At 40.1% G+C, this 15130-nt stretch overlaps 2 protein-coding genes across 2 annotated transcripts in view; both read left to right on the top strand.

Annotated features, from left to right (window-relative positions):
• Positions 1-221: 221 nt before the first annotated feature.
• Positions 222-4839, top strand: rad51c (RAD51 paralog C). Its single transcript, XM_067528221.1, has 5 exons — positions 222-410; positions 1704-1932; positions 3270-3486; positions 3567-4061; positions 4307-4839. The coding sequence occupies exons 1-4, from the start codon at positions 275-277 to the stop codon at positions 4020-4022; spliced, it is 1038 nt and encodes a 345-aa protein (XP_067384322.1). The 5' UTR covers positions 222-274; the 3' UTR covers positions 4023-4061; positions 4307-4839.
• A 1138-nt stretch (positions 4840-5977) lies between these two features.
• grm6a (glutamate receptor, metabotropic 6a) overlaps positions 5978-15130 on the top strand; it is a 28925-nt gene continuing 19772 nt past the window's right edge. The window contains exons 1-4 of the mRNA XM_067528222.1: positions 5978-6115; positions 9585-10205; positions 14649-14865; positions 14944-15079. Of these exons, the coding sequence (XP_067384323.1) occupies positions 9630-10205; positions 14649-14865; positions 14944-15079 (929 nt within the window). The 5' untranslated portion in view covers positions 5978-6115; positions 9585-9629. The remainder of the gene's footprint in view (positions 6116-9584; positions 10206-14648; positions 14866-14943; positions 15080-15130) is intronic.

Here is a 15130-nt window from a genome sequence, read left to right as displayed (position 1 = left end):
TTTTAACTTATGTCTGCGCTTGATCGTCAACCTTGTTAACACTAATGATGTTTTCAGTCACCTTCCTATACAAAGTATAGGTATAAGTAAAGGGAGGTAACATCCTTCAAAAAGACGTTCTAACCTTAGGGAATTTAAGTGTTTAAATAAAGGTTGAATAAAATAATCATCTCTTTGAACAGCCACTCTTACTCTGAAAAGTCAAAGCGGAAATGAAAATGACGCTTTGACATGAAAGGCTTGCTGGGATGCCTATTATGGCGGGACGTTAAGAATGACAATGAAAATGAAGATGCAGAGAACAGTTACAGGTTTATCTCTGAGTCCCAGTGTGAAAGTTAAATTGGTCAGCGCTGGTTTCCAGTTCACCGCAGACCTGCTTAACCTTAAACCGTTACAACTCAGCAAAGGTAATGTTATCGTTAAATTAACTGATGCTTATACCAAAGTCCATTTGAATAAATTTGATTTTAACGTGCCCAGATCTCAGACCTCCAGTCAAATACTCGGGGTTTGCCTCATGAGGTATCACATAGCTTAACACAAAACATACTCTGAAAATAAAAACGTTATAATACAGTTGGAATCCTTTGTGGTACCTGATAAACTCGACATGAACACAGAACAGAATCATACATTTAAATTTTTCTTTACTTTCTCCGAACTCCGGTGTTCCAATATAACTGGATGTTCACATCATATGGTCATATTCGCGTAAGTGAGACAAATGTGTAGTAGGCGTGACAGCTGCACTTTTCCCACATGTAATGAAACGTAATTGATACTTCTTCCACCACCGACTACAGAAGACTATAAATCACATTACATGAATATGTACATTCAATTATGAATGGACAGTGGTGTACATTCAATTATGAATGTACATATTTGAAATATTTGTATTATTTGCTCACATGTCATGTCAGTGTCCCCACGCTTTAAAAATACGCCAGACTTTACCTGGATCTATTCTGTAAATACAATATACAATGCTAAATAGTTAGCTTTAGAAGATCTTGTAGCTGAGGGTGGTTGTATTTACATCATCCAACTCTACCAAAATCAATGGAGTAGGCAAAGGTCCAGCTCTTGTTTGAAGACAGACATTTAAATGCTCACTATTGCCTAAGATACAATTTTTACAGTTTTTAATAACACTAACACACAAATTAGATCAGTGCACTGTCTTCACACTGCGCTGTGCCAACACTACACACAAAACTGTTCTTTTGGCTGAAGCTTTGTTAAATTGACTTGAAATCAGATAACTCCAACTACAACTTTTGGACAGGCATTCCCACAGTCGCCTATATTTTGCCATCACTACTACAGCCTCATGTACACTGATGTCACCAGTCAATTCAACACCAGTTAAATGGGAACACTGGTCATGTTACTGCTGAAATAAATTCCTCTCATGAACTTTTTTTTTTATTGAAGCAGAAGTTTTCTCCCCACATATATTATCTAGAGCGACAAACTATTTTTCTATTTTTTTTTAATTAGCAATTGGTTTTATTTCTCTAAATAAAATACATTTATTTTATAAATATGTAAATCTCCAAACAGTTCAGTTTTTTTAAAACACTATGCTTCTGAAAATCTTGTTCATTAGTGATTGATAATTTCTTAACTTTCTTTCTCTTAGCATTTTATTTGATGAATGAAATAAAAATTGTTGACAGTAATGTGTTGTGTTGCAGAGGCAGGTCTGTCACAGCAGGAGGCACTGGAGGTACTGCAGGCTGCCAGGACAGATGGAGACAGAGCAGGAGCAGGTCTCACAGCTCTAGAGCTGCTGCAGCAGGAGGATGATATAAGGAGCATTGTCACTTTCTGCTCTCAGCTGGACACTGTGCTTGGAGGAGGACTTCCAGTCGGGAAAATCACAGAAGTCTGTGGTGCTCCAGGAGTCGGAAAAACACAGCTGTGGTCAGAAATACACATGCACTGAAACACACACAGTTCATCTGTCGTATTAGTTTTATCTTAATCTGCACACTAACTAATACATTTCTTTATATGTGATTTCTACTTGTAATAAATGTATTTTTGATTCTGTTTTGGATGTGTACATTAAAAGAAGGTGGGGAGGTAGGTACTGATGGAGTTTGGGTCTTACAGAGTGAAATGTGAACGCATGTTAAAGGACAGCAGAACCACAACAGCTGGAATTTAATGTAGAGTTTCCCTTATGATAGTACAGACATGGTCGGCCACCATACCTACACGATAGGTCAATTTTAAGTATTTGATTTTTATTTTTATTATTTAATCTACAACCATCTTGTGATGTTATGTTCAGGATCAAAGCGGTATTGTGTGAATGCAACTGAAGTGCATGTTTTTCCTGTTTGCTCCTCTTTTGCCTCCTTAATCTGTGTGTGTGTCCTGTGATCAGGCAAACACACAGACCTGTAACTGGATGCATGTCATGTTTACAGTGCAGAGTTCTGGCAATATGAAACCGTCCACACATTTCCTTTTTTTCAGATAAGAAATATTTATGAAAATAGCACAATTATACATTGTCTTTCATAACTTTGAACAGCTGGTTAGAAGAGGAACATCCCAGAGGTCTTTCATTGAGGCCTTCTGTGAGATAAACAGGAGAAAGTATTTATGTGGAAATGCATTTCCATAAATGCATCTTCTTGTTACCTTGCTTTACTTGACCTTTGCATGGAAATTACCAACATTTCTTTCTTTATAAAATTATTCATTGCTTCCCGCTGACCAGGACAATCTGAAATACAAACAAAAGAAAACATTACTAGAGATGCAGACCTTATTTAACATAAACACAGTGAAGGATACTCTGAGTAACTAACACAAATCCAAAAAACTGAACACTTTCAAAATCCATTTGACCTACAGTTGGTACTGTCTCTGAGCGCCTCTACCAAGCAGAGCAGTACAGCTGTAGCTGACAGAGAGTTAACTCTCCAGTTTCTCTGTAGACACGGTTTTCACTTCTACTGTAAAATTATTTCTGCAGCAATACTGACGGTCCATTGACCAAGATAAGACAGGAAACTTATTTTGAAGATGTTTGATTTACAGGTTTACTGGGAGAAACTGTCTACATGTGGGAGGCAACCTATTGTTTTGTTACTGTGGTCACTTTATCAATGTCAAATTTCAAGAACAACTTTTCTATAAATGTCTTTTTGTTTCTGTCATTTCATTAGTTATTCTTCTGTTATTATTAAAAATTCTGTCATTGTTCATGTGACCTGATGATGTAACTGATCCTGTCATCATGTCAGCCTGCAGTTGGCGGTGGATGTCCAGGTGCCACCATGTTTTGGGGGTATCGGTGGTCAGGTGATCTACATTGACACAGAGGGCAGCTTCCTAGTGCAGAGAGTTGTTGATGTGGCAACTGCCGTCGTCAGACACTGCTCCCAATTGGTCGAAGACGATGAGCAGCAGATTGCCATGACAGCTTTTACCGTGGAGAGTATCCTGTCCAACATCTTCCTGGTAATAATCTCTCGTCCTGGTGACAGCAGTCATAATCACATGTTAACAAGTCTGAGTCAGATTGGCCGTCTTTTTCGTAGGTGCGTTGCCATGACTATGTGGAACTTTTGGCCGAGCTTCACCTGCTGCTGGACTTCTTATCGAACCACCCGAAGGTCCGCCTCCTTGTTATTGATAGTGTGGCATTTCCATTCAGACAGTTTGACAACCTGTCGCAGAGGTCACGCCTCCTCAATGGCATCGCCCAACAGCTTATCACCCTGGCAACCAAACATTGCATTTCTGTGGTTATCACCAACCAGATGACTACACGGCTGAGGGGTGGCCAATCACAGCTTGTCCCTGCCCTCGGGGAAAGTTGGGGCCACGCCCCTACTATAAGGCTCCACCTATACTGGGAGAAGTCTCAGCGACTGGCGACCATCTTTAAATCTCCTGGTCACATGGACACCACTGTCCAATACCAGATTACATCTGATGGCTTCAGAGATGTTGAACTAGCAGCTACAAAGGAAACGGGCTCGAACTGCTGCTGATTGGTCAGAGACTGTCAGCCAATCAGAGGCTGAGATTTAGTAAGTTAAAATGTTTAAATGTTTGTGATGTGTTTAGTTTCCTTAAGTAATAAACAGGAAGCAACTGTAACAAAAATGATGAAAGTCACTAAGTACATTTAGCCCTGTAGTGTAATTACTGCACTTGTACTTAAGTATTTTCAGTTTGTGATATATACTGTATTTTTTTACTTATTTTTCGCTAAAGTTACTTTGGTACTAAATACAAAACATGTTACAGCCTGTCCAATTTTACTATTCCACAGGAACAAGAAGGTCTAAAGATCGACAGTTTTTGGCTTGTCTCTTCAGGGTTCGCCACAGTGGAACACATTGTTGTTATGACATTGTTGATGCATTCTTTCTTTCACTTTTTGTGTCAAACCATCAGTTTGAGTAAATTAGCTGTTGGTTCAGAATAAAAGGCTTCAGTGGTTGTAAAAATAATAATAAAAATAGCAGGCAGTTGTCAAAACAGTTGCAAATTGTAGGTAATCCAAATACTTTTGAGCCCATAAACTTTCATGTTTGTGTACAAATAGCTAGAATTTCTATATCGTTACCCAAAATAATTGTTATCAGTAGTGTGACTTTGAACACTGAAAGCACGTTTTTCTGCTAATCCTTCTTTCAGAGTTGTAACAGACTGGTTCTACACTGTAGTATTAGTCGTTTTACTGCAGTATTAGGTCAGTACCTTTCCACCTCTGGAAAAAAAATACATAATTGTTTGCAGCTGCTGTTGGAGAGAAACAGAATTATTAATGTGTATAAATAAAGCCTATGAAGACTTTCATGAGTTGGGTGAGATTTTTTATTTTTGTATTTTACTAATTAAAAATAATTTCTCTTCCTATTGGGTCCTATTGGTGTGATGCCACATCTGAGGTCTGTACTAGGTTGGTTGGTGGTTTGTCTTTCACTACAGAACCTTCAGATCACAGATGATCTACCTCATGCCATGATGTCACTAAGAATGGCTATGACCAGACCCTGGTCTTTCAGTTAGTTCCACAACATTCTTCCTCTCCATTAGGGCCAAGCAATTCAATGTTTAATTAATTTCAGAATATGAAAAATAACCACAACTTAATTATTATTTTGTGAATCATACTTCATAAATCATTTACCTGCTGAAACAATGCGTTTGATTTTCTGTAATATCGGATATTTTTACATTAAAATCTACCACGTCCTACTAGTTAATGTGGTGAGAATAGATAGGGTTTCACCTGCTCTACTGACAAACATCAAACTAGGTTTGAGGATCCTCGGGTGAGTTCAGGGGCACTTTCTTCATACATGAATTAACTGGTTAGCAGGATAATATTAATTTTTCATATTCATTATTCATATTTTTAATTTGGTTGACAGGCTTTTCCTGGTATCAGATTCAACATAGTAAAGGCTGGCTTGGTTAGTGGAAACAAAATAACCTCTCAGATTTGAGCAGAGGAAAACTAGGAAATTCATCTAGCTTGATGCGCTGTTCTTATGTGAGCAAACTAGTGATGGACAGATTTAAATGCTGCAACATCTGTAAATCGTTAGTTTGCTTCTGGGGATGTACTTGTAAATATGAGTCAGTCAGTTTATGAAGTGTTGGTGACAGTTGTTACTGTCACAGCAGATCAAAGTGATGATAATGGTGAACACCTACACAGGCGATACCCTTCAGTCACGGACAGGTAAATATAAAGATCCACTCTGACGGATTTGCACAAAACCACGCACACTTTTTCCTTCTTTTCTAGCGATGTACTGAACATTGTTCTAACCTGATCCTCAAAACGGTGTCAAGATCAGTCAGGATGTCCCTACAAGGCAGAGATGTTCTCAACGTGTTAAATATCCTCACCTCAGTGATTTATACTAAACAAGCTCCGCACAACAACAAATAAGCAAAGGGACACACAGCGAGACATCACAGTGAGTGGTGGAGCCGCATGAGATGAACATTTCTCTGGGACTTACCGGGACCAACGGACTGTTTACCGGCGGCTCTGTGTAGACATTTAGCAGCATCTGCGGAGCCGAGTTCAGGACTGAGAACAGAACCAGCGGATCCCGCATAGGTAAATTCGACTCTGCTCACTGTTACACAACTATTCCTGTTTAATCCGAGAACCGGAACCAGTGATTAAACATTTTAAGATGTTGTTTAAAACCAGCAGAGATCCGGTATTTATTCAGTGTAAGATTCTGACTTCTCGTTTAAATATGCATTTGTTTTGTTTGAATCTTCGTTAAAGAGAAAATCATTCCTTTACAGTTTCTATGCTAGTTTTTTTTTATCTAGCTGAGGCGGATGTTTCAAATGCTTTTCAGACAAATAATTCTGCAGATGATGATAAAATAATTATAACAGCAGCCTCAGACTGTTAGATTCATTATTTATCATCAGTGTGAGATTCACAGCTCCTGTTTTTACTTCATATTCTCTGATCTGGGTCAAGGTTTTGTTCTCTGCAAACTCCTGTCTGTCAAACAAATACCAGCTGGTAGAAAACCATCCCAAACCTGTGATGTGATTTTTGTTGTTTGATAGAGTTAAGATGAAGAAATTCAAATGCTTTCTGATACTCAGGTCTTTGACTCAAACAACCTAACTGGTAGAGTCTTTCTCTTTAATTGATCAAACTTGGACCAAATAACTATGGACTCCCAGTGATCGGTCACATTTTTACAAATAATAACAGACAAACTAATAAAATAGTTATTTTGCTCTGTTATGCTGTTAAAGAAACACTGGCTTCAAAAAGGTTGTAGACACAGCAGACATTTTATTTTCTGATGAGACAAGAAACAGAATGCAGATTTCCAACTTTAAAGCCACGGCATGAAACATTATTACGGCTTCAAAATCATTTTGATGGTACACTGACCTGTAATAAGGCAAATGGCTTATCTGATATATTGAACATGGACCTGGCTCTGCAGCCACTCCACTATTTAACTTTAGAGTACTGTCTTCTAGTGAGAATGGAGTGATGCTTTGCAACATCATGGAGTAAATAAATTCTCTAAATACAACTATGGGTTTTCTACACCAAAGGAAAACATTTTTAAATATCTTATCTAATATTTATGAGTTACAGAAATACAGATCTTGTATTTACAAGGTGTGTATCTTATGACTTATGAATGTCAAATATGAGAATGTTACAGAACTTGCCTTAGAATAATCAAGTTTTTAACATCTCAGAGTATCAGAGTAGTTCAGTGGTAATTTTCAAAACTTCCAAAAATCTAAAGTAAAACAGAACTGTAGAGATAATCTGATGAGTTTTCACACTGCAGGTGTTTCTCTTTCTTGCTCCTCACACACATTTTTCTGCCATTCTATATCCCCCAATCTATTATCAATTATAATAATTAATACTCAATTGTACTGTAATTATTTGTCTGTTGTTTAAGTAAAATGGTAAATGGTCTACACTTATATAGCGCTTTTCTACCTATTGGCACTCAAAGCGCTTTACACTGCTTCTCATTCACCCATTCGCACTCACAATCACACGCACACTCATATACCGATGGGGGAGCTGCTATGCTATGCTGATGAGACCCAGCCATATCTATCTGTAGAATAGATGAGATAAATCAATTTGTCAAACTTCAAAGATGCCTACAAGACACAAAGGCCTGGATGTCCCATAATTTCCTGCTTCAAAATGTAGACAATTGTACAATTGGACCGAAAAATCTCAGAAATATGCTGTCCAACAATATTGTTAGTCTAGATGGCATAACTCTGGCCTCAATTACTACTTTGAGGAACCTCTGACTTTTTATATAATAAAACATATAAAATATGTGAGTTTACCTCACATATAAAACAAATCTCTAGAACAGGGGTCACCAACATGGTGCCCGTGGGACTGTTTTAAAAATAGCTCACCATAGCACCACTTACCAATGAGCTGCATGAAATTTTTTGTTGTTATTCTTTTTTAAATCACATTTGACAGTTATTGTAAGAAATCAGTAACATGACCCGTGTCTTCACATATATGAATATCATTAATTTAAGTAATTATTATTATTACCATACAATTAACGGTAAATTGAGCAAATTTGTTATTTCAAAAGTGCGTATTAAACTGGTAGCCCTTTGCATTAATCAGTACCCAAGAAGTAGCTCTTAGTTTGAAAAAGGTTGGTGACCCCTGTTCTAGAACAACCTTCTTCCACCTACGGAACATTGCCAAAATTAGCATCCTGTCTCAAAGGGATTCTGAAAAACTAGTCCATGCATTTGTTACTACTAAGTTGGACTACTGTAATCTCAGTAGACACCTTCGATCTCAGAATGCAGGCCTACTTGTTCCCTGAATTTTCAAAGGTAAACTGGGAGGCAGAGCCTTTAGCTATCAAGCTCCTCTCCTGTTAAACCAGCTCGCAGTTAATTAGTTATTGGTGCTGAATTTATGTTACATTTTTTGTTTGTACTACATAAGTATTAGCCTTATAGATGTTATGTTTTATTCCTTCTACAGCTAGTTTAGCTCTGCAGAATTAGGGTGCAGTAGGCAGGGATGAGGTGCACACAGGTCATAGGATCTGCAGAGCTGAGTGATGGGGTTTCCTCTCCTCTCCTCTCACCCTACATTTATTTGTCATCACTGTATGACATTAACTTATTTTTATTTTTTTCCTATAGTTGTCTTTCTCCTTCTCTGTGTCCCTCTCTCTGTCCCTTTCTGTAGGTGTCCCTGGCTTTGGAGCTGTGTGTTTCCAGTGTGCAGCTACTTATCCTACCAACCTGCTGATGTTTTGTTGTTGCTTTGTTGTGCTTTTCTTCTCTCTCTCCCCTTTCCACTCACCCCAACAGTTCAAGGCAGATGGATGCTGTGGGGGAATAGAGTAAATTTCGTCATATGGTTAGATAATTAGCAAACAGTCAACCAAGATAGGCTTATTGAAGAGGTCACAAAGAGGACAAGAAGTCACAGGGTGTGTCATGTTTAGAGGACTGCTTAAGATCACAGAGGCATTTTGTTGTTACAAGGCCCAAAGCAATGTAGTAGGTTCTGCTGGAGGTTTCTCCCGTTAAAAGGAGTTTTTCTTCTCCTCTGTTGCCTAGACCTTGCCCAAGGGGGATTTGTTGGATTTTCTCTGTACATCTCTATAGTCTTGACTTTATTCTGTAAAGTGCCTTAAGATGACTTCGTTGTGAATTGGAGCTATATAAATAAAGTTGAATTGAATTGAATTGAATTGAATTACTAGTTGATGAGTGGCAAACAGATTTCCATGGTACTGTAAAAAAATTATTTAGTGAATCAAATCAAAGTTAATAAGAGTGTTAAATGATACTGTTAAGATCACCAAGCAAAATAGCAACTTTGAACTACAATATACATATTTTACAGTTAGAAAACACTGCTCTACTGCTATTGGTTACAGCTATTGGTTACCCCAATTAATTCAGATCTGGACCACTGAAACCCTGTACAGACATTTAAACTTTGTTAAACACAACATCTGATGTGATATGACTAATCTGGTTGATTGTTGATTAATTAATTGATCTGCCCTCAGGTGTTCCCATCAGGATGAAAACTCTCAGCTAAACATCACCTCACTATGGCATCATCAGGCTACATCCCTATGGCACTCGCTTGCTTGCATTATCACTTTTTGTTGCTCTGGAATGGGCGACCTCCCTCTCTATTTTCATTGCCCCGCCTCATGCTGGTTATCTGGCTCTGGATTAGTGGAAACCAGGGCCAGGTGAATGGTTCCCACCAGCACTTCCACCCCGACTCCATAAAGATCCCTGGTGATATTACTCTAGGGGGACTGTTCCCCATCCATGCCCGTGGCCCCCACGGTCTGCCCTGTGGAGAGCTGAAGAAGGAGAAGGGAATCCACCGCATGGAGGCCATGTTGTATGCCCTGGACCAGATTAACAGTGACCCGGAGCTGCTGCCCAACATCACACTGGGGGCCAGGATCCTGGACACCTGCTCCAGAGACACCTATGCCTTGGAGCAGTCACTTACCTTTGTTCAGGCGCTGATCAAGAAAGACACATCCGACATCCGCTGCTCCAATGGAGAGCTGCCCTTCATCCGCAAACCGGAGAGGGTGGTGGCAGTGATTGGAGCATCGGCCAGCTCTGTGTCCATTATGGTGGCCAACATCCTTCGTCTGTTTGAGGTAACGACACAACTTTTTGCAGGTAACACTTAAGTAACAAGTGTAAATGGTTAAATATGCAAGACCCAAACTTATTTCTGATAATTGAACCCACACTTACTGATCAAGTTGTTTTAGTTGATAAATCCAACAGCTTTTTTGTCCACATCTTTGCTTAAAATGTTATTGGCTCCATTAGTCCATGTGCCCTCTCTATAATAAATAAATCATAGATTTCTGGCAACATCCCAGTTTTTTTTCAAACACGCTGCTGTTCCGCCTTGTCTTAAACGGCTTATTATTGTTCTTGACAAATTTCAGTCTGAGTTTCATCAACTAAGTTTTAAAAGATCTTCTGATGCACAGTGATACTGAAGAATGTTCTGTGTTGGTACTGTTAGATCTTGGTGCTGCTGTTTGAATGGTTGACCACTGTATCTCAGTTGAAAGGCTCAGACAGTGGGTTGTCCCCTCAGAGGTTGTCACAGCAGAAGTTATTCCAGATGCATGGATTTTTTACGCCAGATGCCCTTCCTGCTGGAAGCCTCACATTTTATTTGGGCATGGGACCAGCACCAAGGTGGCCCTTGGTGGCTGGGCGGCACCACACCTGGTGGGGTGGGATTTGATACTGTGGCCTTTTGCATCCCAATCTGATCCTCTACTCACTGACCCACCAGGCCCCCTGTACTTGAAAGATGCTATTTAAATAAAGTTACACAAGTAAAAAGTTACACAATTATGTCAGGGACATACAGACAGGTTAATTGGTTTACAGCTGGTTGATATTGAGTAACAGACTCAGTGTTTATTCTGAGGACTATATCTGGATATGAAAACATCTATGCAGTCAGTGTGTTCCTGGGGAAACTTTGTACTACAGTTTTTGTGCTGAAATGGTTTCACTTATGGTTTCTTTATTTAGAGAAATCCCAGACTTAGGGTAAACATATAGCCTGTCATTCAGAGCTCAGGGCAAAGGAAAAAAATGGATCAAAGATGATTTACAGAGAAATACAGAGAGATGCAGCAGTCTGGTTAGTGGATTAATGTTTGTGTCTGGGTGACTGAATCTCTAATGAAAGCCTTTAATGACTCCGTTTCCAGCCGATTATTAAACTAAGGCACAGTTTGTTACCATGCTAATATTTTCACCATTTTCTGAAAACCAGTCACTTCCTGAAAGGAGACACAGACTACCAGGGGACAGGGGTCGATACTGGAAGTTAAATAAACCACAGTTACAGCACCACCGTGTTTAGTAACCAGAGCAACACAGGCAGTGGTGTTCTCTGGTGGAGAAGCTTCATTTAACACTTTAAGCCATGTTTTGTATAAAAGTCAGAGAATGAGGCTGTGGAGGCTCTGTTGAAAACTTTTTCTGTCCAGTTCAGGTGTTCAGCTAGAGCAGTTTAAACCGTGCCTACTTCCTCTCCTGCATACAGGCAACCAGTCACAGAGCAGGGAGCCTGTGATGTCACACGATTACAGACTGAGACTGAACTCAGAGAAACAGCTGTTTGTTTTGCTCCACTGGACCATGATAATGATGAGGAGGAAACAATGAGTTCTGCTTTTAGCTCGTTAATGTGCAGTTCTTCATTAATCTGCGCGCGCACACAGAAACACACACACACGGGGTCTGTGTGTTAATGTGATTGTTCTTCAAGGTATTTAAGCTCTGACACACATTCAGCCTGTTACACAACTCTAATCCTTGTTTGTGCATATGTGTGTGAACGCGTGTGTGCATGCATGCGTGTGCGTAAAACTCCACCAGTGTTACAAGTTTGACCAGTATGCACATGTTTATTCTGATCCAGAGATCTGACTAAAGGACCCATATGTTGTTAGTCCTAAAAGCTTTGTAGCTTAATAACCATGATCAGTATTGTTTAAAATACATTGTTTTCTTAGTGGAGTATTTTTCTTTTGTACTTCAAATAAAGTATAGATAATCTAAAAGATTTTTATATTATTTTTTACCATGGTTTTACAGCTTTCAAACATCTCCTGCACGACTCTAACATCCTTCTCTGCCACTCCAGACGTCCTCATACAATACCACAGCTCCTCTCTCTGCACCCTGTCATACGCTTTCTCTAAATCTACAAAGACACAATGCAACTCCCTATGACTCTCTCTGTACTTCTCCATCAGCATCCTCAAAGCAAATAAGGCATCTGTTGTACTCTTTCTAGGCATGAAACCGTATTGCTGCTCACATATGTTCACCTCTGCACTTAGCCTAGCTTCCACTACTCTTTCCCACAACTTCATTGTTTGGCTCATCAGTTTTATTCCTCTGTAGTTACCTCAGCTCTGCACATCTCCCTTGTTCTTAAAAATGGGCACCAGTACACTTCTACTCCATTCCTCGAGCATTCTCTCACTCTCCAAGGTCGTGTTAAACAAACTAGTCAGAAACTCTACTGCCACCTCTCCTAGACACTTCCATACCTCCACAGGTATGTCATCAGGACCAACTGCCTTTCCACTCTTCATCCTCTTCAAAGTCCTCCTCACTTCACTCTTACTAATCTTTACTACTTCCTTCTCCACACCAGTTACCTCTTGTTGTCTTCATTCCCTATCATTTTCCTCATTCATCAACTCTTCAAAGTTCTCCTTCCATCTTTCCATCACACTCCTGGCACGTGTCAATACATTTCCATTCTATCTTTAATCACACTAACCTGCTGTACATCCTTCCCCTTTCTATCTTTTAGTATCGCCAACCTGTAAAAATCCACCTCTCCCTTTTTAGTGTCCAACCTAGCATACAAGTCCTCATATACTCTTTGCTTGGCCTTTTCCCCCTCTACCTTCAGCTTACGCTGCATCTCCCTGTACTCCTGTCTAATCTCTTGCATCTTCTCAGTGTCATACTTCTTCTTAGCTAAACTCTTTCTCTGTATACACTCCTGAACTTCTTTGTTCCACCACCAAGTCTCCCAAACCACCCAATGTCTGTCTCAGTTCCTCCCTGAAAACTACACAAAATTCTTCCTTTTTCAACTTCCACCACTTCATCCTCTGCTCTGCCTTTGTCCTCTTTATCTTTCTCACCTCCAGAGTCATTTTACACACCACCATCCTGTGTTGTCTGGCTACACTCTCCCCTACCAATACTTTGCAATCACTGATTTCTTTCAGATTACAACGTCTACACAAGATGTAGTCCACCCGAGTGTTTCTACCTCCGCTCTTATACGTCACCCTATGTTCCTGCCTCTTCTGAAAGAAAGTGTTCAATACAGCCATTTCCATCCTCTTTGCACAGTCTACCACAATCTGTCCTTCTGCGTCCCTGTCCTGAAGACCAAACCTGCCCATCACATTCTCATCATCTCTGTTCCCTTCACCTACATGTCCATTAAAATCTGCACCCATCACTACTCTCTCACCTCTGGGGATGCTCTGAATCATTTAATCTAACTCACTCCAGAATTTCTCTTCTAAGTCACATCCTACCTGTGGGGTGAAACCACTAAAAACATTTAAGCTCACATGCCTTCAATTTCTAGCTTCAGACTCATCAACCTGTCTGATACTCTTATTACCCCTAGAACATTCCTCACAAACTCGTCTTTCAGGATAACATTTCCCTTCCTATCTGACCCATGGTAAAACAACTTGAACTCTGCTCCTAAGCTTCTAGCCTTGCTACCTTTCCACCTGGTCTCCTGGACACACAGTATATTCACCCTCCTTCTCTGAATCATGTCCACCAACTCATAGTCATAGTCCCAACATTCAAAGTCCCAACTGTCAGTTCTACATTCTTAGCTTTCCTCTTCTCTCTCTGCCTATGAACACGCTTTCCTCCTCTCCTTCTTCGACCAACAGTACTCCACTTTCCACCTGTACCCTGTAGGTCAACAGCACTGGTGGCAGTCATTGTTAACCCAGTCCCCGACCGATCCGGTATGGAAGTCATTTTCGGTGTGAAAGTCATGTTTCGCATTTTTAATTTGGCATGTGTTTTACGTCGGATGCCCTTCCTGACACAACCCTCTGCATTTATCCAGACTTGGGACTGGCACAAGAAGACACTGGCTTGTGTCCCCTTGTGGTTGCATTAGGCTTGAGATGTATATTATATATAAACATACATACATACATACACACACACACACACACATTTATGTCTTTTAAATAAAAGCAGCAAACTCTTACAGATCTGCCTTATATCTCCTCTTCTCCATGTGTCTCTGTTGTCTGGACCCATATCTTTCCCTCTGCTTTTTGTACAAATTATCAGTGAAGGTATTGGTGATACCAGAGTTTTACTTGGTTTTGGATTAGGAAGGAAATAAGTAGTATCTGACATCACTAGTGCAGTCATCTCTAACCCTTGAATGAGCTGCAATAACTACACAAACATAACTGAATCCAGCTGAACCAAATCAAACCTGGTCTGTTCTGTATCAGATGCAACCTGATTATTGATCTGTTGTTCAGATTCCCCAGGTGAGCTATGCATCCACAGCTCCAGAGCTCAGCGATAATAATCGCTATGATTTCTTCTCTCGGGTGGTTCCTCCGGACTCCTACCAAGCTCAGGCCATGCTGGACATTGTCAAAGCTCTGGGCTGGAACTATGTCTCTACACTGGCATCAGAGGGAAACTATGGAGAGAGTGGAGTTGACGCGTTCATACAGATTTCCAGAGAGGCCGGTAAGATCGTGTTTTGGTCTGCTCTATCCTGGCCTGTCCTGGTCTGTCTCTCAATAAACCTGTCTGCCTATTTTTCAGGGGGGGTGTGCATTGCTCAGTCGGTGAAAATTCCTCGTGAGCCAACTTCTGGAGAGTTTGACAAGATTATCAAACGTCTGACAGAGACTAGTAATGCAAGAGGAGTAATCATCTTTGCCAACGAGGATGACATCAAGTAAAATCTCAAACTAACCCCAGATCAGCTCCCCGCTCATCTCAGTCCAGG

This window comes from Channa argus, chromosome 13 (genome assembly GCF_033026475.1).
Source record: "Channa argus isolate prfri chromosome 13, Channa argus male v1.0, whole genome shotgun sequence".
NCBI classification, from domain to species: domain Eukaryota; kingdom Metazoa; phylum Chordata; class Actinopteri; order Anabantiformes; family Channidae; genus Channa; species Channa argus.
The sequence above is the reverse complement of the archived record's forward strand: the minus strand, read 5'-3'. Positions and strand labels throughout refer to the sequence as shown.